Source organism: Grus americana, chromosome 13 (assembly GCF_028858705.1).
Source record: "Grus americana isolate bGruAme1 chromosome 13, bGruAme1.mat, whole genome shotgun sequence".
NCBI classification, from domain to species: domain Eukaryota; kingdom Metazoa; phylum Chordata; class Aves; order Gruiformes; family Gruidae; genus Grus; species Grus americana.
The window spans coordinates 4,045,328-4,071,677 of record NC_072864.1 but is presented as its reverse complement, the minus strand read 5'-3'; the positions used below and the strand labels follow the sequence as shown (position 1 = coordinate 4,071,677).

General features: G+C 44.8%; 1 protein-coding gene across 3 annotated transcripts; it reads left to right on the top strand.

Moving 5' to 3' along the window:
* Positions 1-977: 977 nt before the first annotated feature.
* On the top strand, positions 978-26,112 carry ATP2C2 (ATPase secretory pathway Ca2+ transporting 2). Of its 3 annotated transcripts, XM_054840793.1 has the most exons (28): positions 978-1,329; positions 4,246-4,356; positions 5,156-5,266; positions 6,675-6,791; positions 8,641-8,730; positions 8,813-8,848; positions 8,941-9,002; positions 10,202-10,310; positions 10,391-10,540; positions 10,635-10,703; positions 11,521-11,596; positions 11,813-11,879; positions 13,139-13,263; positions 15,184-15,281; positions 16,011-16,112; positions 16,913-17,002; positions 18,440-18,541; positions 19,113-19,269; positions 20,671-20,841; positions 21,466-21,563; positions 21,650-21,700; positions 22,184-22,350; positions 23,067-23,135; positions 23,217-23,333; positions 23,995-24,142; positions 24,752-24,847; positions 25,146-25,287; positions 25,981-26,112. In XM_054840793.1, exons 1-28 carry the CDS (start codon positions 1,231-1,233, stop codon positions 26,088-26,090), a joined length of 2,940 nt encoding a protein of 979 aa, XP_054696768.1. In that variant the 5' UTR covers positions 978-1,230; the 3' UTR covers positions 26,091-26,112. The 3 variants fall into 3 exon arrangements, with proteins under 3 accessions (XP_054696768.1, XP_054696769.1, XP_054696770.1); XM_054840794.1 differs by lacking the exon at positions 4,246-4,356; XM_054840795.1 differs by lacking the exon at positions 4,246-4,356 and having other exon boundaries at positions 25,146-25,283; positions 25,898-26,029.
* The last annotated feature ends 238 nt before the right edge of the window (positions 26,113-26,350 follow it).

The window sequence follows — 26,350 nt, the reverse complement described above, 5'->3', positions numbered from 1 at the left end:
CTGGAAAGAAGCCCTCCCTCCAGGCCGCTTCAGTGGGACACGGTGTGTTAGCTGTAGCTGCTAGCTACATCGTGCTGGTGGGGTGTCCCATGGAGCTCGTCAGCTTTTGCTGCTGGGACCTGGGAGATGCAAATAGGCAACACTGAAACGCTCCGTGGGAAAACACCGGTTTGATGGAAGTTGGCCAGCTTTTGGGTACTGTGGGCTGTCACACAGGTGAGAGTCTGGGGTCTTGGTCCCATCATGGTCCGGGTGTCACCACCTGCCCTGCCCCAGAGCTAGGAATGTGGCACCTGGATGCCATGGGAGAAAACTGTTCTCCTGCAGAAAATTGCACATATGTTTTTTCCCTGACTGGGAAGGACATTTATTCCCTCAATCCAGTTTTTACTGTCAAAGGAGGATCTTAATCTCGTAGTTTATGCCCTAGAGACAATTCAAGCCTAAGCGAATCCTGTAGTCATGACGCCTGGGGGAGGATGTAGGTGTCCTGGTGCAAACCAGAGCACGATGCTCCCTGACAGGCAGCCATAAATCTTCAGAAAGGACGTAACTGGTTAACTTGAGCCGTAGGCTGAGATCCTCCATGAAAGCACTCTGCTCTAGTGAATAAAAGACTCTGGTTTTTAATAAACAAGCATCACAAATTCACACAGCCCCTATTTATACCTTCTCCCTGATGTAAATACTTATAAATACTGGCGTTACGCTGACCGGAGCATTTTTCAGGGAGGATTTCCCCAGCCTGGAAGTTTACAAACAGGCTCTGCAGTGTGTGTAACCTGTCTTGCCTCTGCACGCAGCAGCCTCGGCAAAACAACCTCCCTATCTGCCTGCCCGAGATGCGGCACCCGCCGACGCTCCTCCCGCGACAATTTTTCAGAGGGCGGAGGAAAACATAGACCTGCAAGACCTCAACCTGCTCTTCGGGTGCCGGCCGTGCACGCACATAGAGCCACCTCGCTCCCGTATCAGCCACGGTCTTAAACACGGACAGGCTTTCCCTGGCAAGGTTTTATGGGCGAAGCAGCCCACGTCGCTGCTGGAAGGGTGCGCAGCCTCCCTCCGGCACCTGCGGCCGAAGGCGTGACTTGGCGGCAGGTAAACGCTGCCTCTCCCCGCCGGTAACCATAGTCCCGCGCTTGCAGGGGAATTCGAGCCAGCGCCGCCGGCAGCGAGTGGCACCGTCCCGGTGGCCCCCGGGGCCCTTCCCACCGCTGCGCAGCGAAGATGGTAGAAGGAGGTTTCGCCAAACTCTTCCAGAAAAGGTCGTTTTTCCGCTTCGTGCAGAAATATCAGCCCCTTGGAAGCGGCGAGCCGGAAGAGGAGGTGAGGATTGCCTGTGCCTCTTGCCTGGACCTGCTGAAATAGTTTGTGTAATTGGGGTTAAATTTGTCTACTTTGTCTGCTTTGTCCCACCCGTAACTTGATATCGCTGCTGCTGCTGTGCTCTCCTCTCTCTGCGTTGAGTCGTTCCCTGTACAACAGGGGACGAGATTAATGATGTTTACCAGGCAGCGAGGTTAGATGGGGATACTTGTCTCTATGCGATACTCCCAGAACGTATAGCTCAGGCCAAAGTCCTGGCCAGGAACGTCGTTGTCTGCACTCAGGAGCTTCAAAATTAACAAAACTCAAAGCAGAGCGGCTGCTGTGAGGTCCAGGGGCGCTGTGTGAGGCTTTCTGGAGTGCTTGCACAAGATGCAAACGCTGTCTCAGCAGAAGGGTAAATGCAGAGCGATGCTAACCCCGTCCCCAGGGTACCCCCTGCCACCCGTGCCGGTCGCGGGTGGATGGGCTGTGACCCCTCGCCTGTCCGTTCTGTTGTTACTGGTAACCGATGGCCAAGAAGAGCTTTAGCTCAGACCTGCGTAGTCCACTTCGAAATAATGCTTGAAAAATGCTGCTGTATGAACATTGATTTTTTTTTCCCCTCCTCCCTTCACTACCTCTCCTTGGCACAGATGGACCAAAGAGTGGCCAGTGGGGGTTTAGGTGTCCCATTTGCTGTTCTCCTTGGGTTTTCACCACAAAACCTTCAGGTCCAGGGTTATTTTATTATCATGTTTGCTCAGCATAGAGATTGCCATTGCTCAAGCCCCACTTCTTTCTCCCACACAACAGATTGGTTGGGTGCCCTCCCACATAAACCTGATTTATGGAATTCCTTCTGCATGCAGGCTTAGCCCTTAGTTCCGTCCCAACAAGCACCATCCACTCACTTCCAAGATATTAATGTTCTTTTCTGTGACTGACTGAGGGCTTTTCTCAGATGGTATTTCAGCTAATCCTCTGCTCTCTTCTGAGTCTCATCTTTCCAGTCTGGGGGTTGGTCAGTGCCACAGGGAGAAGAAAAGAAGACATTGAGCAGCGTGTTGTGTGATGCTGCTCTACACTACTTAAACATAGCTCAAAAATCCCAGGAAAGGAAGATCTTGTCGGGTCACAGAAAGTGACTGTAATCTTGCTTTGATGGGAAGCTGAGATTTCTGATCGTACGTAGGCAGGAGGCCACCAGCAATTAGTCTGGCTTGTTCTTTGCCGGTACCATTTCTGTTGCGCCAAAATAAATAAAGATACATACGTACTTCCAAATATAAACCCTTCTTGAATTTTAGCTCCAGTCCGGGCAGTGTGACATGTTTATAACAGGAGCGGTGTTGGTGCAGGCGTAGGAAATAGGCGGCGATGCAAAATGACAACAGGAACTTGATAAATCAAGAACGTATTCTCAGGTTATGGTTTAGGCTGGTAAATAACTCACATTTCCTCTAAGGATGGTATTTTACTTCTTTATTTGAAAATAGTTGCAGAGCATTTTCAATCTTACAGTATTTTGGTCAAATGGTTGTCCTGGGCCTTAAAGGTGTGCGTCCGGGTGAGCCGATGGGACTCAGGCCAGGAGAAACGCACAAATTGTGGGTTGTGAAGGGGAAGCCCCAGCGCTGGTAGCTGCAAGGTGATGGCCAGCTCTGGCCATGGTCTTATCTGGAGAGGGCAGAACAGTTCGCTTTCACATCAGAGCACGAGCACAGCCTGCGTCTAGTCTCTGCCGTATACAGCTTCAGCTCTGTCTGCAGGGGCGCATTCAGAATCACAGGGAATTTTTGTGGTGCCGATTCACGGTTTATGAGAACCCTGTGTTTCCTGCACAAATCTCAAGAACAGCCAGAGATTTTTTTTTTCTTCTGAGCACCCACGTGTGTGTATGTGTGTTTGAAAGTGAAAACCCCCTGTGCGCTGCGTGGGTCACATCTCTTTTTCCCTTTGACCACGTACCAGGGTGACCCCCGTGGCACCCAATGACACAGTCAAGGGCAGATTTCCCGGGGGCTGCAGATCCTCCTGGCTATGCAGAGCATCCTTATCGGAAAAGCCTTATTACCATGCAGGTATCTATTTTCTTATATGCCCTCAAAATAAACTAAATAGTGCAGCTTTCCTTCCGGGTGAAAAAAGGAAGAGCATGGGATAACCTCGGCACAGCAGTGACACAGATTTCACTTACACACACGTGTGTTTTCAGCCCCCTAAAGGTGCCGAGGTTCCTCGCTTCTGAAAAGCTTCCAGCAGGCAAAGAGTTAACTCCCTCCCTCCAGCTCCCACAGGTTTTTGGGCTGAGGGCTGCAGCACCTCCCTCCCAGGACACCTTATATAGGAAGTTGCCTTAAACATGTGGGTTTGGAGGGGTTTTTGGGCCTGGGTGGGACTGGTTTGAGTGGGTGGGGAGGCTTCTTAACTGGGATGGCTGTGGTGCTGCAATGACAGGGTTTTCCTGCAGGGATGGCAATGCCGTTTTCCAGCTCAAATGGCTTTGCTTTAGGTTAAGGGGAGCTGGAAGATTTTATTTATTTATTTTTAATTAAGAAAAAGAGAAAAACAAAAGCCAGGTTTGAGCAGGATGAAGAGAGCAGTGGGGGTGAGGGGAGGGGGATGTGCAGCTGGGGGCAATGAGCCCACGGTTTAGGCACTGCCCACCCAGCCTGAGTCAGCCCTCCGGTACTCCTGGGGCGACTTAAAATCCAGGGAATAGTGTTAAAGCAGCTTGGCTGGAGAATGTTTGACTTTCTGAACAATCAAAGTGTCTGTTTTGAGGTTTATATCTGCAAGCAAGGAGACCAGAGGCTTCATTTCATGTACACAGGCTATAATTCTGCGTTGGACGTGTGATGGGGGAGCGAGAAACTTGCAGGGCTGCGTTTGCATGAGCGAACGGCCAAAGAGATTTTTCTGCATTTGTCTCAGGCTTTAGACTCCAAAACACTGGCTGTTCCTAGAAACCTGAATATTCATGGAAAGGCTAAGTCTCCAAATACCACTTCAGGCTTCTCTGAAGTCCTCCAAACCCTTGCTCAGGTGAGCCGGACCTGAATGTTTCCCCCAGCAAGCACCCAGGGGTGCTGGTAGCCAGGAGCCCGTGCCGAATTCCTCCTGCGCTGCGGGGCTGAGCTCTGCCGGGGGCTGAGCACCGCCACCTCTCGGGTTCCCTCTCTTAATGAACACGGGCTCTTGTGCTTTATGAATGAAAGCAAATGGGAATGGATGTTCCCGTCCTTTGGGAAGGGTGAGGTTTCTCCCTCGCTGTACTGACCCTGCGGTAGCGGTCACACCACCTCTGTCGTGTGCCTGGCTGAGATTTCAGGGGATGCTGCCGCTCTGGAAAGAGCATTTTGGAAAAGGAGATGAGGGATCTCAAAAGGGAAGGGAGGTCGGTCGGGGTGCTGAGCCCCTATTTCTCTACCTTACGTTTGCTGTTCATTTGTTATGTCTTTAACGAGGGAAGATAGGGTTTCCTTGCTCTGAGCTGTGAGACGTTGGCATGGAAAAATGCTCATCTCGGGCAGGATACCTGCGAACAGCAGAGCCCTGAATTCTTCCTGACCGCGGCGGTAGCGTGCGTTTGACTTTTTGGTAATCCAGCTCCTAATAGCCTTTCTTTCCACTGCAAGAACGTGCACCTGGCTTTGAGGCTGTAATAAGGATTTAATTACTGGACGTTATAAAGCGCTGTGATTTAGGAAGTGTTTTAGCTAACTGAAGTCGCACGGCTGGCAAGGTGAGGGAAGGGAATGGGATTAAGGAACGAAGCAAAGATGCTAAAACGCTTTTATGAACTGTGCTCTCACCTAACAATTGCTTTATCTCGTTTACTCAGGCCCACGAGGAGTGTGAGCTGAAAATAATTGAGCAGGAGAAGGAGGTGACAGTTCTGCCGCCGAAAGACGCATGTAAATGCCATAAAGACGACTTGGCAAAAGCTTTAAAAGTAAGGGGGTTTACAGGGCTTTGTGAACCTAGCAACGCAGCCCGTGTAATCTGACTCTGGGAAGAGACTGAGCAGCAAAACTGGTCTTTGGTTTCACATGGAAACTCCCGGAGCGCCCAGTCCCTCTGCCTTTACGTGGGACGAATCCTCGTGTTGGCTGTGCTCGGGGCTCAGCGCTGGGCATTTGGGCTTTGCTTTGTCCCGGGGAAGGATTTCACTGAGGCGAGCGGCTCCGTGAGCTGCAGGTGAAAGAGTTCAGTTGTCCAGCCTGGCAAAGGCAGCGCTCGCAGTGCTCTGCCGGGGCTGGCAGCGGAGCCCCGGGCACAGGCTGCACAGCGCAGCCGCTCCAGTTATCGGCAGCTCCTTGGAAAATGCTGTGCAAATACATGCAGCCCTTTCCCCCCCTGCTTTTCCGAACGTATTTCCTTCCAGAGCCAAAACTCATCGTACGGTTTTATTATCCCAGATGACTTCTCAAAGCCTTACTCGCAGCCCGAATCGTTAGATATAAATTCACCTCGCCGTCCTTACCCCAAGCAAAGAGCGAAGCTGTAGCCATCGCCCGATTCAGCGCGGGTGCTGAGACCCGGTTGCCCGCGCGGTGCGGGGAGCTCAGCGCCGGCAGGACCAGCTGCTCGGCCCCGCAGCCGCGGCACGGCTGGAGCCGGAGGGACGGGGGGCTGCTGGGGCTCAGGAAGGGAGCGCCCGTTACTCGCTCTGCGCTGGAGTTTGCCCTTGGGGAAAGAACCTCACCCTTAGCCCCGTGTATGAAAAACAGACGGAAATTCAGAAAGGCTGAGTCCCCGCGACCAGGGAAGGGTATAATGCTCAGTGATATTTTGGTGTCTGACTTGCTTGTTTTTCTTAATCCAGGCAAAATGTATCTTCTCTCTTCTCCATTTGTTCTCTTTGCATTTTGTCAGGGTGTTTTTATTTTTTTTTCTTTAAATCTACAGTGAAACCAAAAATCAATTCTTTCTATGTCTATCTATTTCAAATTTCTAATTTGTCATCTCTTATCTGGTTTCTCATGTGTGGAAATAGTTGGGGGTTTGTTTTTTTTTAAATTAACTTGTGCTTACTTTATGGGTTTCTGTGATAGTTGCTAGTTAAGTTTTATAGTTTAACAAATATAAATACTTAAACAGAAAAACAGTGGATAGCTTTATTTTTTTGTGAGGCACTGTGCTGGATATGGAGCAAAGCAATGGACTTTGCCCAGTAACTTTTTTTTTTTTTTTTTAAAAAAAAGACTTTTTAAAAACTGAACCATGAACCTCTGGTCCAGTCGACTCACAGTTTTTTAACATAGCTAACTTTGCCTTAAGCAGTTTTCTATTATTGTTCTACAGCATGTAATGTTTTGATTATTTGTTTTGTTGGGTTTTTTTCTCAAATTTCCCTCTAGGTTGATTTACAAACTGGACTCTCTGAGGTTTCTGTGCTACAGCGCAGGTTGAAACATGGCTGGAACGAATTTTCAGTAGAGAATACAGAGCCGATATGGAAGAAATATCTAGACCAGGTAAGGATTTCCTGCACAGATTCTCATTTCCTGGTGAAAACCCCTGGCTGGGTTGGCCTGAGTGTGTCTCTGTGTTGAAATATTCAGGATTTCTGCTTCCAGGGATTCAGCCTTGGAGGAGGCTGTGCCTCGGATACAAAAACTGCCTGTTGCCCCGGGAAAGCCGTTGTGAGATGCAGATGCGGGGTCATTTAATGTGAAGATAACATCTTAAAACAAAAATAAACCTTTTTATCTCCACGCAGCCCACAAATCAAAAGCTGTAGGTCAGTGACCTGCTTTCTGGAGCATATTTATTCCTTTTAAGGCAAGTGATAGAATCATGACAGGTTTGAAGAAAACTGGTGGTAGCCAAAAGCCGCTCTGATTTCGGTTACCCCAGGGAAGGAAAGCCCTAAACCTCCAGCAGCAGCAGGGGCAGTTGTAGAGTTCCGGTGAATGGTAGCATCTCTCTCAGCCGCACGTCGGTGCCGGCCACGTTCATACACGGTGCCACAGGATGGGAAGATCCGTGATTCCAAACCAGCTGCCCCACAAAGCCAGGCAGAAGGTGGTATTTGCAATCTTGTTTGTCCAAAGCCAGGCAGAAGGTGGTATTTGCAATCTTGTTTGTCCAAAGCCAGGCAGAAGGTGGTATTTGCAATCTTGTTTGTCCCCAGCTGAGTTATCCTGGAGTTTTGCTTTTATTAACTGGTTCTCATCAGTATTTGATGCACCTTTCACCTCTCTTTTAGAGCTTTTAACCAAACAAGAAGGGTCTTGTTTTGTTTTGTTTCCTTTCAACCAGCAATTTGACTGATTTTCTTCTTGCTTAGCTGAATCATGAAGATTTTTAGTTGCTTTGAAAGACTTTATTTTTATTTCAGGGATTATCCCTTTTTCCCTATGTGATCAATATTCTTCAAGCGTCTTAATAAAAAGTGAGATGGTGGGGGTTTTTTTTCTGTTCATGCTTAACAAGCTTTTTCTCCTACGGGGACACCAGACGAACTCTTTAGTGCATCTCTGAGCCTTCTGCAACCTCACGTTCTCTCTGGAAGAGCTGCTCCTGGTCCCACACCGTTCACGGCTCTGCGCTTGAGCACAGTCCCACAGCAGACGCTTGACATGGCTTCTTCCAGCTGCTATTTTTGTAAAACATCCCCTTCGGCCCAGTCTTTCTAAAGAGAAATGAAGGGACTTTCGCTTTTGGCTTCAGCAAGGAATAAATTTAAACCTTGGCTTTGCTACCGCGTATCGCCACACATCTGCTACCCAAAACAGGCAGTCTTGGTTTTGCCTGACTTAATTCCCTTACATCAATTCCCACATTAGCTAAATAGAGCTGTAACTTTCTCAAGTAGGAGAAAGGTCCCTAAAATCTGTGATTAAAAGTACAAAAACTGAGGATCTGATTCCCACAGCGCTGGGTACAGAGCAGAGTTTAGCAGATTTCTCCCCCCCCCTTTAATTAAAAAAAAAAAAAGTATTTCTGGTTTCAAATTCTAAAAAGACAATAAAGTTTTTGTTTGTACCTATTGCGCCTCCAAAGAGCTTTTAGTCAGCCCTGTGCTGTATGTTGCAAAGGCGAGCGTTGCCTGTGCAAGCAGGGGAGAAGAGAGGAGACTTGTGTCCTTCGGTGTGAGCCTTGTCCTGCTGGTCCCTGATGCCTTCTGTGTCCTGTACAGGGGGAAGGATCCGGCATCAGCCCCACCGCAGCTGCTGCGGCAGAGCGACGCTGCTGTCATGAGCAAGGAGGGTCCCTGCAGCAAAACCGCGTGTCTGACCCTTACCGATGAGATCTGAGGCCAGCGCAGCTTCACCAACTCCATATTTAATTTTATAGTGCATTTTGGTTTTATTCTTGCAGTTCAAAAATCCCCTCATTCTCCTGTTGCTGGCTTCCGCTTTAGTAAGCATCGTCACGAAAGAATACGAGGACGCCGCGAGCATCGCCATGGTAGGTGGTACCTCTCCTGCAACCCAACCCTTCGTGCTCTGAAGCTGGTGTGCCCATGCCTGTAACGCCTCTTTGTTCGCAGGCAGTGCTCATCGTGGTCACCGTGGCCTTCATCCAGGTACGTCAGCCGGAGCTCGGCTCCACGGCCGGGGCTGTCACGAGCAAGCCCACTCGTGTAACTTGGCTTTCTTCTCCTTTCTCGTTTAAAAGGAATATCGCTCGGAAAAATCTCTGGAAGAACTTAACAAGCTGGTGCCCCCTGAGTGCAACTGGTGAGGCACGCCTGGTTCGGTGGGTTTTAGCAGGGTTTGGGTTATGAGGGCAGAGCCCATAAGAGGGTGAAGAAAATGACTTCAGGTTGTCGTGCGCATAAGGAGAACCTGGTGTCTGGAGGGGTGGCACCGTGTGTGGGTGCAGCTCTAAGGCACAGGGAAAGGGGATAAAATAACTCTAACTTGTAAAGTGGGCACCCAGAGGAATTGAATAAATGCTGAGGGACAGGAGGGTCCCAGAAATGTCCTGCTCCACACCCTGTATAAGGGTCCCTGCAGCCTTTTGTGGGTTGCTGACTCCCTGTGCAGGAAAAACCTCACTTGCAATTTTTTATTTTTTTTTTTTTTTTTTTTTTAGCTTTAGGGTAGTTTTGCCCCTGGTCAGTTGGCACAAAATGGCTTATGAGCAGAGGTGCACATGGGCTGGGTTTCCTCGCCCATGCCTGCCCGTCGCTGTACGTCCGAGCCGGGCACGGGCACACCAACCAGGCGTTTTGGTGCAGATCGGCCCCATTGCCTGTGGAGCAATCGTAGGGTGTATCAGATACCACTTCCCTGACTGCTTTGATGTTTGGTATCAGTGCTTTAGATTACAGAAAACATTTTTTCCTATTTATGTCTTTGCAAATCAGTTTTGTCATGGCCAACATAAATAAGCTGTGAGGCTCAGAGAACCTTTGCACTGCAAAAGCAATGTGGGGTTTTCTTCTGGTCCAAAGTTCACCCAGGTTTGGATCTTACAAGCACCACTGTTTGTTCTTTCTTTCTTTATGATACGACACCATAAGCATCTAACCACTTCAAAGGCTGTACTTTAATATAACAGTGAAATGCCAGCGGTAATTCTAGCTTTAAAAAGCTTCTTTTTTAGGTTAAAGAATCTTCATGTCATTACTGAAAGCATGAGCCAAGGGAAAGCACACCTTCTTGTCACTCCGATCTACTGTATAAGTACTAAGTCACTTACTGCTGAAATGTAAATCTTCCATAACCTGCCCATCTGATCATGAATTAAAACTGAGCCCAGACTGAACATAATCATCTCTCCTCATCCTTATGAAGATTTTATGTTCTTATTTACATTGGAAGCTCTTTGGGGCAGGGCTCTTGATTTCTTGCCAGTCACATTCCCAAGGCTGCAGAAGGAATAAAAACCTCAGAGCCTGGTTTCCTTTCTTCTTTTTCCATGTTTCATGTAGCCTAAGGGAAGGAAAACTGCAGCATCTTCTAGCGCGAGAGCTTGTGCCTGGAGATATCATATATCTGTCTGTTGGCGACAGGGTTCCTGCAGACCTCAGGCTGATAGAGGTAAATACAGCCATACGTACAAGAGCCTGTTCTGGACATTTCTTGTCTTAACAGAGCCAGAAATGTGTATTTTTAATTAGGTTACAGACCTGCTGGTGGATGAATCCAGTTTTACTGGAGAAGCCGAGCCTTGCAACAAGACTGACAGCGTATTACTAGAAGCCGGAGACATAACCACGCTGAGCAATGTTGTTTTCATGGGGACCCTGGTGCGATACGGGAAGGGAAAAGTGAGTCCTGTCAGCCCCGATCTGTTCCTTGGCAATAGTTAAAGAATCTCTAGGGGTTTTTTCAGCTCCCTCTCTCTTTTTTCCTTCTTTTCAGGGCGTAGTTATTGGGACGGGTGAAAATTCACAGTTCGGAGAGGTGTTCAAAATGATGCAAGCTGAAGAGGTAAAGAAGTCTCTGTTTCTCTCTGGACATGGTGGATGTTCTGAATGAAAGATTGTATAGAGGAACAATTCCAAGAGTTAGTGCACTGGCTTCATTTCTGATTCTGCTATGAGATGCCTGTGTGACTGAGGGACACCAAAGTGCTGTATCTGAAAAAGAAGGTTATAAGGAGGATTTAGGCTTCTAAATCCAGAGTTGTGCTGCTCAGCTTGTGTCTAGCTTGGTAGTCACCTAAACATCATGGTTTCTTCTCCTCCCTCCCCACCTTTCCACTGTGTATATAAAATTTTACTTCTATACGTGCCAAAATTTTATGGGCCGGAGGTTCGAGCTAACACAGATGAGGGTCTGGAAACTAGTTAATTCTTGATCCATTCATGCAAGAAAGCACAGCAAAGCAGAAGCAGAGACTTGTGAATAATGTGTGTGCAAAGCCTCTGGGGCAGGGCTCCAGACTTTTTATCTCTGTCCCGGAGGTTTTGCACACACATTATCCAGTCCTGGACTCGATCGCTAAGGTCCTTTCCAGATTTAGCCCATAGTCTGTCTCTACCTCGGCTCCCCAGCTGTAAATGAATCTAATTCTCTGCTCCCGTTTTTTGCCTGTCGTGAGTGCACTGAGGCAGAGACTCTCTCCCCGCGGGACGGTCTGTGCCCAGGGGACCCCGTTGGGGTGGGTAAGCACTGGGGTACATCGGGTGGCTGTAGGGACCACAGCAATGATAACCAGGACTGTGTGGGTCAGTCCTGGGCTGGTCGTTACCTTATCATCTCACATAACAAGTAAAGAAAACCAGCTATTCTCTAATGTTTCCAGACTCCCAAAACACCTCTCCAGAAAAGCATGGACAGACTGGGGAAGCAACTGACTCTCTTCTCCTTTGGCATAATCGGTGAGTTGAACGCTGGAGCCCTCTGTGCTCCAGGGCTGCTTTCTTCAAAAGTGCTCATCGATGTGGGTTACTGGGACTTTGGGGGTTCAAGCAGAGACACCTTGGAAGGAGAGATTTGAGGAGCCTTGTTGCATACTCCATTCTCCAACAACAGCTAAAGCAGGTTGCAGATTTATGAATTTCTTGGGTTTTAATTGGATGTTTTTCCCCCACCAGGTTTAATAATGCTCATTGGCTGGTTACAAGGGAAGCATCTCCTCAGCATGTTCACGATTGGAGTTAGGTGAGGACTGGCGAGCACCTTTCTCTTTGATTTCTAATGAAACATGTCCCAGGGAATTCCCTATTTGAAACAATGGACATTTCACAAAAGAGAGAACTTGAATAAGACCCTTCAAAAATACATATTGACTTTGCACTGGCGAAATTAAGTAAGCTTCACAACGGAGTTTAGTAGAAAAAAACAAGTTTGAGAGCTTATTTGATTTTGGAAATCAGTATTTTGGAAATCTTCACTAGCTTTTCCACCTCATCCTGCTGTGAATGTCCTTTCCTAGCTGTACTATGAATTTAGTGGGAGTGTAGCAACAGCAAATATTAGTCTTTGCTGTTCCTACTGGATTTACATCTAAAGATAGGAATGCACATTTTATACAGCATAAAAGCATGCACAACCTCTTAATCAAACATAATAAACCATGTGTTTTTTAGTAGTACCCATACAACCTGTTGTTTGGTGTTGTCATGGCTCTAAAATCAATTCTTAAAAAAAAGAAAAAGGTTTTTTTATGGAAATAAAAAAAAAATACCCAGAGATGAGGAGATAACAGAGAAGCCAGACTGACTCGGTGCCCACCTTCCTGTCTCCTGGGGGGACGCGGTGGCAAAGAAAAGTGGTTAAGCCTGAGTTTTGGAGAGTAGCCTATGGTTTCAAAAGCCCTCCTTGATTTCTTTTTGCACATACCTAGAAATCTTCAGAGTTACCCAAGGAATAACTAAGGGACAGATACGGATTGTGTCTGGATTTTTCTGGCGTGTCAGGTGTTGCAGGTTTTGACGTTGCTCCAATTCAGCGTGTGAAGCATGGGGGCGTCTGGGGAGCTGATTTTGTCCCACCATAGCTTGTACCCACATGTAAGAGAGGAGATGAGGGGCTATGTATGGCCAGGAGCCAGCAGATAATGTGTGAGCCATGATGCCAAGGAATATTCAACTTCCATCCTTAACAAGTTAAATAAATGAAATTAAATCCAACCCCTAAATCCCTAATTAGCCAGAAATTAATGCTCTTTGGCAATGTAAAGAAGAAAAGTAATTGCTCTGTCAAAATCACCCAGAAAAAGATTGAAGGGTTGGATAAATATACTGCTTTTGTATTTACGGTGTGCCAGGAGTCCCAGTGCTTAGCACCGCATGCTCCCACTCAGATACGCACGTATATGCCCGAAAACTCACCCCATGGAATTGTCCCTTTGGCATGTTTTGGTCGGTACTTATAGTTTGACCCCTGTGCTGAAGCTGTTTTCTCTTGGCTGTCCCCAGCCTGGCCGTGGCTGCCATCCCGGAGGGACTTCCCATCGTGGTCACCGTAACGCTGGTGCTGGGCGTTCTCCGGATGGCCAAGAAAAGGGTCATTGTGAAGAAGCTGCCCATAGTGGAAACCTTAGGTAAGGCCACATGGTTTGGTCATCTGCCAGGCTTCAGAATCTGAACTGAATAGCAACAGGCTGGCCAAGTGAGCCTTGGTCTGATTAAAAAAAATAAATTTGGAATATGCTTTCTGGGCCAGAGTAACCCACTCAGACTTAAATACCTTTTGTACCCTGTGTTTCTCACCCTTTCCCCTGATTTTCGTGATATTAACACAGACAGGTGTTAGGAACGGTGCAACCCAACCCATGGCGTTGGCCCATGGGGAGCAGAAAGGCTTGGTTTCTCGTTCCTCCCCATTCCGTGGGATCATCCTCCAGGTCCATCCTGTCCACTTCTTCAGTGCCTGGCTAAAAAGCCTTGCAGCCTCTCAAGTCAAGCCTGGCGGCATAAACAAAACCATTTGCCCTTCCGCGGCTTGTGTGGCCATCTCCTGTATATCCAGAGTTACGGAAACAGGGGCAGAGAGGACCTTGAGAAGGCGTGCAGCCCATCCGCAGAGCTGCAGGGCAAAATGAACTGTAATGAAATTATTCTTCCACCTCCCCTTATCCCCAGGTCACTGTATTCCAGGCTTTGCTACCCTGACCTTACTCAGTATGGCCATTATACGGAGGAGAAGACACGTTGTGCTTTTAGTACTGCTCGTTAAAAAGCACACTAAATGCCAAGCCCGGCCCGTGCAGTTGCAAATATCTGCTGCACAGGCAGATCCTTCAGCTATTGGAAATGCTGCTATTGTTTGAACTGCCCTTGTTTGTTCTGCAGTTAAGGAATCTTATCACCCTTATTTTATTGTATCTGCCCTGTCCCAGGACATCTGAAACGGCCTTATCTCATAAAGAATTTTGTTCTGGTAGGGCTGTGCCCAAACAGGCGTAACTGCCAGAAGCCCGGGTATTCTGCAAGACAGCCTAAGCACGGCAAAAACTGTACTTTCCTACACATTCAGTGTGCCATGTCTGTTAAACTTCTGAAAGGGAGAAAAATAATCCTCCTCTTCTATCTGATTCTTTCATTGTAAATAACTACGAATGAAATACTGGAGGTGATAGCTTTGCTCTGGGCTAATCTTTCAAAACTGTAATTAATTTAATTGCAGTCCAATCTGCTTTATTCCCTTCAGGCTCTTACCTGGTGGTCATCACGCTCGTGGGGTCTGTGCCCAAGCTCTGTGGTCATCTCCAGAGCCAGGGAAGACATTCAGACTTAGAAGGGAGGTGGACTGTGATTCTTTTTTGCATTAAAGTCATTTTTCCTCTTCTTGGGAGTAGAAACTAGGTTGAATGTGGTGACTCTGTTAATTCACTCCTTTGCTGCATTGTGGTGTAAATGGGCCCTGGAAGAAAGGTGCTTTGCTGAAGCAGTGTTGTGTCAGAGCAGAGCACGAGTGGGGCAGCTCCTGCTTTTAGCTGTGGATTTTTAAGTATTTTTTGTAGCAGTCTTTAATACACCTACCCTCACAATCCCTTGGGGAGGTAGGGAAGGGCTGTTCTTCCTGATTTAGAGAAGCAAGGGTTAAATGACCCATCTGAGGAAGCATGTGGCAGAGCGGGAATTTGATACGTCTTTTCAGAATACAACAGCTGTTCTGTTGATGTGTGATATTGCAGCTCGGAAACATCGATCAGCCCCCTGGAGATCAGTGCCTTCTCTGACTGCCCACCATATGACGCTCAAGACAATGTGGCCCTCTTCAGATGTCTGCTACCACATCTCACATCCAAATTATGTGCACGATACCCTGACGTGCACTCAAATCCTTTCCTTACAACACCCTGTTAGGAAACTCATCCGTTTCTTGGTATTTTCTCCTTTTTCTCACTGGTGCAGTTTGAGTAACATTAAGGAAACACGTTCTCCCTCTTTTGGGGCCCCGAATCGCATTGTTCAGTTGCATTATTTATTAGTTCTGATTAAAAACTTTCCTGCATCAGGTTGCTGCAATGTCATCTGCTCAGATAAGACAGGCACCCTGACAGCCAACGAGATGACGGTGACTCGGCTCGTGACCTCGGATGGGTTCCAGGCAGAGGTATGGCCAAGGTGGTAATACAGACTCTCCTGTTCCAGCTCAGCAGGGCAAACTCGCTTTTAGTTCAATTAGGCCAAAATCAGGGTTGCTGAGTCAGTCCCAAAACAAGCGGTTTCTTGCACATCAACGGTTCCGTTAAAAAGAAGGGACTTTTGTGGAGCTGGATGCAAGCAGAGGTGGGGCTGAGTGTACAAAAGCTGCTCAGATGCAATAACAAAGATGTTCATTGACATCATCTGCTGTTCTCTGTCGTAAATACTGAAACCTGCCACTGAGCCTTGTGGGCCCGTCTTCTGTAGGAATATTTATCTTACGAGGGACCTGAACCTTCCGCTTGGTTCACTTACCTGCGTGCAAAATGGATGAAAAATGCAGGCGTGCAAAATGTAAGGCAGTGGAGACACGGACCAGTCATCAGTAGGGTAAAACCAGTGAACCCACTGCTACCAAAGGGCTGGATGTCCCTCTGAGCTGCAAGAGACTTCCGCACTCATGGCAAACAAGTTCTGTATAAGACAAGCTGATTCTTTTTGTTGCTATACAGTTATTGTAATATTATACTTTCATTATCTGCAGCCTTTCCCGTAAGTATTGCTTTGAGCTAGAAAGAATAATCCCAGCATGCCTTCAAAATCAGAAATTTGCTCAAGTGCACCCTAACGTACACAGATGTAGTATAGTCCTGCCTGGCACTGGGAAATTTGCTTTTTCTGTCTCTCCCTTCCTCAGGTCAGTGGCGTGGGCTACAATGGAGAAGGAAATGTTTGTCTTCTGCCATCAAAGGAAATTCTTAAAGAATTTTCCAACATCTCAGTTGGGAAACTAGTGGAGGTAAGTATAAATTATGAACCAGCTTGTCCTATTTACGTTAAATTTTCATTTGCATGGATCATTTTGGGTAATGAGTGGGGAAAAAAGCCACTTTTGTAACTCTAAAAGGAACTGTCTTGCTAGAGCATTCTCAGGGAAAGGCTCTGAGTAATTGTGATATAATTCCTGAAGCTTACAGGTGAAAGGTAGCAACCACAAAGTATGCAGGGAGAGACCAGAGTCATCGGCTTAAATTGCCAATGACATTTTGGATAAAAAATACAATTCTGGCAGAGGAGAGACTGAGTAATGTTACCGCATTCAGGTTTTTAATGTGGACAGATTCTAGACTTTAGCTAGCTACACAGTCAATTTATAAATGTACTGTGATGGTCTCTGGGTTTTGTGTTAGCATTAAATAAAATCTTGCACATTCAACTGCAGGCTAAAGTGGAGTGACATTATCCGAGTTGGAATCTCAAATGGAAGTTAGCTCTTATTTTATCCATACTACATGTTAAAAGCAGTAGTAGGGGAGACTAAGTTTTCATTTTCATAATTTATCAAGCCTGTTAGATATATATCATGTTTTGCTTGGTGTTAATTTATCCAAAACATAACCTTTTACCAAAATGTCAATGTATCCTATGGATTAAGTCGGTTTAGAAAGCACAAGAACTGATTTCAAGAGATGCTCTTACAGGGAATAGCACATCTTTTGGGATGTGGCTGCTTTCATTCTCCAATCTCTCATTATTTCATTTAAAGACATAAAAAAGCTATGAAGAAATAAACCATGTAAATATGTCCCTTTTCTTCAGGCTGGCTGTGTAGTCAATAATGCCATTATCAGGAAAAATAGTGTGATGGGACAGCCCACAGAAGGAGCTCTCATTGCCCTTGCCATGAAGGTAAGATTGTCAAGATCTAAATTTTTCCAGAAGTTTAAAAAAAAAAAAAAAAAAAAAGAGCTGGAATTGTTAGGTCTGACAGCAGTGATCAGAGTTCTTTAAAGTCCCCAAAATGGCTTTAGTCTTTCCTTGTCTCCTCTCCCTAAGGTCACAGAGGTACACCTCTGCCCTGCAAACCTCTTGTCATGGACAAACACCTTCCCTGAGCTTCTGTGCTAACACCAATCATTGTTTTGCTCGGTTAATTCTGCAATTACACTGCTTAATGCATTTCTTTTGGGCCCAGACTGGACTGCCTTTTTATATTTTCTACACATGCCAATTAAGAGTTCAGGAGGAAGAGAAGAGAGTGAAAAAATTAGCAAGAACAGGCCACATGAGAAAGCTTGGCAGAGGGTCATCATCAATTTGGGTCATCTGCTAGCTTGTTACTTTTTTTCTAGTCACAACTATGTAGAACAAGAATTTCTGATGAATATTGCATTCACGCTCATAGGCAGAGGGCTGTAAAACACCTCGAGGTATCATCTAATCAGCATTACGCAGCCTGTGGTCCACAGACCTCAGGTGGGTTGTAAAGCACAGAAGGTGCTGATGAAATGAGGCACCTGCAAACATCTGTTCTTACCTCCTGTTTTTAAAGCTTGTAACTCTAACAGTGAAACCATGATTTTATTTATTTTTTTAAACAATGACATACTAAATTAAAATCTCCCTTCTCCTTTGCCATTCAGCAGCCAAGCAATAGCAGAATACGAGGAGGGGTTGTCTCTTCTTTCTTTTTTTGGGGGGGGGGGGGGGTTTTTTTTTCTTTTCCCATTTTTTGCTTCGGTGGGAGCTGGGGGGAGAGAGACTGGAAGCTACTTCTGATCACTGCCGCTGTGCCTAGAGCACCATGCATGCTGCTAAAGCAGGCGTGTATTGATTTGGACTGTCGTACTTCATAGCTGAAGGGCCTCGTGGTGAATTGCTTTTTGAGTTTAACCCATCAGGAAATAATTTAAAATCATATCCATGACTGACCATTCAGTTATTTGCAATTTCCCTTTTTCTTCCAAGTAGGGTGGTTGGAAAATAACCAAAGTGGGGGAGGCTGAGCTTGAGCTGCAAGAAACCTGCTCTGCCCATCCCTTAAGCCGCAGGTTTAGGGAAAGGACTTGAGCCCCACCGAGACAGCAGTGCAGCTCCCTAGTTCTTGCAAAAGTCATCAGGGATCAAGCGTCAAACTCTAGTTTAATTTATCCCATGTCAGGCAGCAAAAGGAAAAGATGGGTTTGAAAAATTAATTTTACTCTCCCCATGCTTTCTCTTGAGCTCTGTGGTATATGATTGCCTGGAAGTACATGGTCAACAGTCGATGCCTGCAATATGGAAAATATAGACAAGCCTTGGCATTATTCAGCATTACAGTGCTCTTTTTGTTTTACCTTACTTTAGATGGAATTAGCTGACATAAAAGATATTTATGTAAGAAAGAAGGAAATTCCGTTTAGCTCTGAACAAAAGTGGATGGCTGTGAAATGCGCACTGAAAAATCAGGTAAAGCAAACAGTGGTGTTGGCTGGTTTCGTGTTTCTAATTGTGCACCTCAACAATGGGCACGAAATGGTATCTCTTTAGCAAATAATGTTTTCAGAAGTTAACTATGGCAGGAGAAAAACGGAACAAACCTCAAAATTCCCTATTTGGGTGTAATTTTAGCTTGTAAAGCTGTGTTTGAATGGGAGAAGATAATACTTTTCACATAGTGTTTTGAGCAGGAAAACAAAAGCTTTTCAGAGATAACTGACATGGGAAGAAAGGTATGATGTTTGTAAGAAAATGTTGGCCATTTTTCCCTGGCTGGGGAAAGCAGCTTGTTTTGGCTGATACTGTACTCTGGTTTAAAAACTCACCGCCCTTTTCATTACCATTCTGAACATGAAAAACAGCTAGAGCAAAAATATCACATCCTGTAAATAATATATGCACCTGGGCTTTTTACAAAACAGGTAAAAGAGCAAACAAAAGATCTATTTTTATCTAAGATGTAAAGCCTTACGCATTATCAGTATTTTTAAATGTCCTCTTTTTTTTTTTTGATAAAGTATATTATCTCCTTACTTTAAAGGATCAGGAAGATATTTACTTCATGAAAGGAGCATTTGAAGAAGTTATTCGATATTGCACTCTGTATAACAGCGGTGGCATCTCCTTATCGCTTACACCCCAGCAGAAAGCCTTCTACCAGCAGGAAGAAAAAAGAATGGGTTCCTCGGGTCTACGGGGTCAGTCATTACTGTCTGCGTCCCTTGAACTCACAGGTTATCGTGTCCTAATAGTTTCCTGCTCTGTTTCGGTCAGGATGGACAGAGGCTCAATCCTCAGCATCACTTGCGTGATTTCTTAACAATACTTGTCGGAGTTTGCCAAGGGCCATGTCTTAGGTCTGCTGGCTGCTTGCTTTCCACTAATTTTTTTTTTTTTTTTTTTTTTTTTTGCTGGGTTTAAATTAGTGAGATTGAAAGGAGCTGAAAATAACCACTGGAAATGGTGAATGTTTTTCTTCCACAGAGCGTTGTGATTGCCTGGGATACGGTCTGAATGTTGCATTGAAAACCTTTGCATTGAACCTGATCTAAACGCTGCTCTGCCAAGTTTTGCTTGTAGAGAAGCTGTTTCAAGAGCAACAAAAAGCAACTTTGAAAGGGGTTCAAAACATGAATTTGGGCACCGAGATTTTTGTTTGAAGTTTGATTCAATTCTTTATTAGGACCAAATCTAACAATCTCCTTTTGATCCTGACTGCATGTCAGCGCACAGCCCCCAGAAGTTTTTATACACATGTCATTTCCTTCATCACTAGAACCATCCTTTCAGAAACATCTTCAACTTTCACACAATAACAAAGACACTGCCTCCTGTGCGTGTTCCCAGGATGTAAGTAGATGAGAACAAGTCTTGGCAGCCAGGTCTGGAAGATGGTATAGTTAATGTACATATTCGCCAGCCCTGTGTCTTGTGGTTAGTAACTCATGTATGGAGCTTGCTTTACAATATCTGGATTATCTGCCATCGTGAATGGCAAATTACTGCTCTGAAGAAAAGCGATTAGCTCAGGCAGCTGCTGCGAGCTTGTGATTCAATCATCAAAGCAACACTGACATGAACCCCTGGCAAAACATCCTGGAGTGATCTAAGAATGATTGAATGATATGGGTAGGCACCAAGAACAGAAACAAAATGTTCAGAGCCTTTATGTGATGGAAGTTTCACTGGTTTAACTGAATTTACATTTCATATTTTTAGATTAAAAAAAAAGAAGAGTTTAAGTTTTTACAGGAGCGCTATTGTTTAACACAGTAGATTAATAGTGCCTGGTCTAACATTGCACTGTCCCAATTTAATCGATCTCTGTTTAGGCAAGACTTGGTAGACAGATTTAAATTAGACAGAAATAAGTCCTATGGGAAACAGAAATGCTCTGGTTCAGTTAAACTGGTATTATTTGAGTGGACCAAATATTTGTGTCTATACAAGATCTGAATATAATGACTGAAGATCTGGTTTTAATGACTTTTTCTGCTGGAAAACTACCAAGTTAAGATCTCCTCTAAATGTTCATTTTAATGCCTGGAAACACACTATTAATAATATAGTCTTGTCTTCTTTTTTTTCTCCGTTTCTAGTACTTGCTTTGGCGTCAGGTCCAGAGCTTGGCAAACTAACATTTTTAGGTCTGGTTGGAATAATTGATCCGCCAAGGGCTGGAGTGAGAGAAGCTGTTCAAGTCCTTTTTGAGTCCGGCGTATCAGTAAAGATGATAACTGGTGATGCCTTGGAAACTGCTGTGGCTATAGGTAGCAAACTTAGCTTCTTTCCTGTGGGTCTATATTATGTCTGTCAGATCAGTCAAATGTTACGTCGCTTAATTATCAACTTTATCAATTTTTTTTTTGTGTGCAATAGAGGTTTTAAATGCCACTGAGTTCTTGCTTTTCCATTGAAACAAATCATATTAAATGCAGTAATAGAGCAGCTATGGACTGCGGGCCAAATTCCAGTAACTTTAGCCCACTATTTTAGTGCCAGAAATGGTAAATCTCAGTGCAAGACCCTTAAATGAGACACGTGGCATTGCTTGGATTATAGACTCCGCTAATGTTTCGGGTGAGAGTATCTCTACGCTTCCTATTTTTGCATTTTTCCTTTAGAAATACACAGAGCAAGCAGCAGAGAGGGGAGCAACAGATTTAGTATCAGCTCCAGTTCTGGGTATTGTATCACTTCCATAACTCCAGCTGAGGAAGGACAGGGTGACCAGCCCAGCTCAGAGCCAGAGAGCTGTGTGCCCTGGCAGTTGCCCCAGGTTTAGGTATATTTCCCAGTAAATTGTTTAATTGCTGCCTCTATTTTTGAGTCAGGAAATAGTTGGTTTTTTCCAGAGCTGACGGGCAGATCTCATTTTGGGCTTTTCTTTGCAGGACAGAATATTGGTCTCTGCAATGGGAAGCTGAAAGCCATGTCTGGGGAAGAGCTGGACCAATTGGCAGAGGCAGAGCTATCATCCGCTGTCAAAAATGTAATGGTTTTCATTACAAAATACCAGGCCTTGTTCCATTTCCAGTAGCATCTATCTAATACGAGATTGTATTTTTTGTTTTTCAGGTTTCCATTTTCTTCCGAACAAGTCCAAAGCACAAACTAAAAATCATAAAGGTATTAAGAGCCTCTCAAATCCATTGTATACCTCACAAAAACAAGATGTAAGGGGTGTCCCTCAGTTCTCTAGATCACCTGGTTTTCCAAGACAGGAGCAGCTCAGACTAAAGGACCATAAAAGCTAGAGCATTTGCACTATTAACACCAAAGACATCAGTATTTCTTTTGCAGACCTGGTCTGGGTCATTTGATAGACACCAGTGAGATATTAGCAAGCATAATATCAAGAGAATGATTTCTGAGGACTTTACTCCCTTCTTCTAACTCCTGCTGGAGTTATGAGATTTTCTGTATTCCTGCAAATCCAGTCTCTTAATTCTTGGTCCGAGTTTTGTCCTCAGTGGGCTGCTGGGTCTACTTTACCCTCAAAGTCACATAGCACTTCTGCTCTTTCAATATTATATGCAAATCCTGGGACTGCCAACAGGTCTTACTTATCTTCTCCTGGCTTCAGAGTCTCTCATCTCTCCACCCTCACAGGCTTTGCAGAGGGCTGGTGCCGTTGTGTCAATGACAGGAGATGGTGTTAACGATGCTGTGGCCCTTAAATCTGCTGATATCGGGATTGCAATGGGACAAGCTGGTACAGACGTCAGCAAAGAGGCTGCCAACATGATTCTCGTGGACGATGACTTCTCAACAGTAATGTAGGTTTAACGACTTTCTTACTATCAGGCACTTTCTTACTTCAGATACTTTCTGGCTATCCATTGCAACAAGTCTGTTATGCGACTAGCCCTGGAATAACACAAGGCACAGGACACGTAAGTCAACAGGCAGTAAGTGGAGATACCTAGTGTGGGTCTGGCTCATTTTCAGTTGCATACACAGCAATGACTTTTTTGTTTCAAGCGGTGGTGACAAAGGTACCTTTCATCCAAAAGCCCTGGTTTCTCATTGCTGAAGCTAACCGGAGATTTGAAAGCACCTAGAAGTCTGGGTAGATCATAACTTGTGCTCTCTGCCTCATCCAGGAAGCTCAGAGGAAAGACAAAATTTGCAATGCTCCTTTGGTTTATAACAACGGACAGAGTAGGCAGAGTAGAGAAAGGATATAAATAGGTTACATGCCTGCTTTAGGAACCAAGACCTGGCCATATGAATCATAGAATAATTTGGGTTGGAAGGGATCTTTAAAGGTCATCTAGCCCAACCCTCCTGAAATGAGCAGGGTTTTCAGATCTACTAGTCCTGATGAAATCATTTTAACTGAGAAGCTGCATTGACTTCCTCCTGAGCTGAGGTCTGAATTTCAACTGAAATAAGTGCTAGAGAAGATAACTTGTATTTTGAGTGTCACAGGGAGCTCACTGTAAAATAGTGTGAGTGCTAGTTATTTAATAAACTCTCCTCTCCCTTCCAGGAATGCAATAGAAGAGGGAAAAGGAATATTTTACAACATAAAAAATTTTGTCCGGTTCCAGTTGAGCACGTAAGTTCCTGTTTGCTTTATTCCAGTGAAAGCACCTTTTGGGTGAGGCCATGCAGAATAATGTTCTTCTGTGTCTTGCAGGAGCATTTCAGCTTTGAGCCTAATTACTCTGTCAACAGTGCTTAACCTACCAAATCCACTCAATGCTATGCAGATCTTATGGATCAACATCATCATGGATGGGCCACCAGCCCAGAGGTATAGAAGAGTCAAATGAGCAAAATATTCTTGGTTTTAATATGTCTGAATTTGGCTTAGGAACACAAGCTGTTAGGATTTCTTATCAATGTGCCAATCATCTGGCAGTTAGATAAGACAAGTTGTACTTTTGTTCCGTCTTGGTCCCTCCAAAAGCATTTACTTCAGGTTTACTTGTGGCTTTACATATTCCTGTTTTGTGGTGGAGTCCCTTAACTATTCCACTTTTTGACTAGGAGTGGTCTGTTGTCCTGAGTGCATCACCTCTAGTAGCCCTGCAGATCTGACTGGAAGGGAATAATGGGTACATATGGGGGTATATGCCCCAAAATCACAAGACCTGGGAACCTCATCCATCTGCTAATTACGATTACTACTTCCACAAGGTGGAAGAGATGTTGGCCACAGTCTCACAGCTAGCTCTCCCTCTGGGATGGGATACAGCTATGATGCACCATGGTAGTCTAATATATCATTTTAGCAGCTCATTATGCAAAAAAGACCTTTGGCATAGGTGTCTCAGACAACTACAGGGCCTTGTGTAACCCTGCCAGAATGCTCATGCCTTTCAAAGAATTTCATCCTCCAGATCCATCCTGTTTTGTCAGAAGTACTATTTTGGGACAATCCGCACTAACTACTCTGCTTCTCTTTGAGGCAGCTTGGGAGTTGAACCTGTTGATAGGGATACTATCAAACAGCCACCCCGATGTATCACAGATACTATACTCAGCAAATCATTGATCCTGAAAATCTTCATGTCAGCTATAATTATCATCAGTGGAACCCTCTTTGTCTTCTGGAAGGAGGTGAGGAAAATCTGCAGTCGTATCTTGTTTTCATCAGGGTGGAGAACAAAGCGAAGGACGTTCTGAAGTACATATGAAGGACGTTCTGAAGTACATCCAGTAGGGAAGGATCAGTGCGGGCAGAGGGTTGAGGAACCAGGGTCAGCTCCTAGCTCTGCTTCTGCCTTTCTGTGTTGCCTCTAGTTTGGAGCTTCCTATCCAAAATGGGAAAACTATTACTTGATATGATATCAATGCTTGTACAGCATTGTCCCTTATGGAACTTTTCACCTCTAGATTTCCATGTAAGTAGACAATGCCAAGTACATAAGTACTATGGATTGCTGTTAGTAAATAGTGACTGTTACTATAACAGTTTAAGTAATTTAATTTAGAATATTCTTTACTCAAATTCCAAATCAGTTTAAGAATTTAAAACACAGATCATAAACTCAACAATTAGCAGAGAGAAATTAATGCTACCTATAATGGTTAGAGCTAAATTTATTCCTTTGGTTTAGTATCGTTCAAATTGACTGGGGTCATTAAAGGGAATATTTAATTCATCTGTTGAATTGACACATTTTTTTAAGGCTTAATTAACCCCTGAATTTTGACATGTGCTTTCAGAATCCAAAAAGCGGCATAACTCCTCGAACCACAACAATGACTTTTACCTGCTTCGTGTTTTTTGACCTCTTCAATGCCCTGACATGCCGCTCTCAGGTGAGATCGCTCTGTCAGCAAAACACTAACATAAACATAGGAATACTAGTATTTTGCATAGGAAGGGATTTTTTTAATGTAATTTAAAGCAGCACAATCGTTATCATCTTTATAAATAATGTTAGCCATCATAGTTCAACTGTAACGACACTTTCAACTATGTAGCTCTGCCTAAGTTAGCATTCATGTACCTTCAAACAGTAATGGAGTTTACATGCAAAGAAACAGTGTGACATTCAAGTACCAACAGGAGATTGGGAAATGTTACATTTCTCTTTTTTTTTTTCCCCTTGTCTAGACAAAGCTGATCTTTGAAATAGGCTTTTTTCGAAACCGCATGTTCTTGTATTCTGTGCTTGGGTCATTTTTGGGACAGCTGGCTGTTATATATGTCCCTCCACTACAAAAAGTCTTCCAGACAGAGAACTTAAGAGTGGTAGGTAAGTTGCAAAATAAATATTTTTTTTTTCTTCAAAGCTACTTTAAAAAGCAGATGAGATTGCCACATTGTTACATGATAGCTCCCAACAGATTGCTGCTAGGGGAAATCAAACAGCTCCTCTATCTATATACATACACATAGCTATACACAAATAGTAGTAGCATTTAATGATATTATCCCAGCCTAGGTTTTGAATTTTGATTTACTGCACATAAATACATGTAAATGCAGATGTGCCAAGATTTTTCCATGAGCTCTGCATGATGCTATTTCTCTACATCTAGGATCATTATGAAGTCACTCAGTTTTGAAAAAGCTGGGTAAATGTTTCCTAGCTGAAATGCGATGCATATTTTGCCATTTGAATCAGCCTAAGCAAACTCTACCATACACTGCAGTGTACTGCATGCATTAGGCATCTTGTTAGAAGCAGGGTTCGGAGATCCCAAACAATTAATGTAGCGGTTACCACCCATCAAGTGGACTACACCAAATGACCATATGGGTATTCCTTATCTACCGCAGTCATTTCTCTAATTCTACAGCTAGCAAAAGCATAACTAGGCCATACATCTATGGAGTTACACCAGCACAAACGCCTGCTGCAGGAAGGCCCTTACCTGGGGATTCCTGCCCAGCACAAAATCCAGCTGCCTGCTGTGCTCACCTCTGCTCCATTTCCTCTCAACAGACCTGCTGTTTCTCACTGGACTGGCTTCCTCAGTTTTCATTGTGTCTGAGTTTGTCAAACTCTGGGAAAAACGCTGCTGCCGACCGAAGCGCACAAAGGGGGTGTCATAACTGATGCAAACTTCCTCTAAAGATACACTTGGAACGGAGCTGTGATGCTGGATAATTCAAATGCACCGGTTTCTGATGCCACGCATCCTTCCTGAAGATAAAGTGAATCTGTACCGACAGTCCTTACGCCAGTCTCTACCTAAGCTGTTTGAGCTGTCTACAGAAAAATCCAGAGCGGCTCCTGTTTTAAACCAAGATCAGGTATATTTTTTTAACGTTGATCTATTTGTCAAGAATGCCGTGATAGTCCCAGACAAAAA

Coding starts and splice junctions, on each gene's coding strand:
- ATP2C2 (XM_054840793.1), top strand. CDS start 1,231: ATGGTAGAAGGAGGTTTCGCCAAACTCTTCCAGAAAAGGTCGTTTTTC. Junction 1,330..4,245: donor GCGGCGAGCCGGAAGAGGAG/GTGAGGATTGCC, acceptor CATTTGTCTCAG/GCTTTAGACTCCAAAACACT. Junction 6,792..8,640: donor GGAAGAAATATCTAGACCAG/GTAAGGATTTCC, acceptor TTATTCTTGCAG/TTCAAAAATCCCCTCATTCT.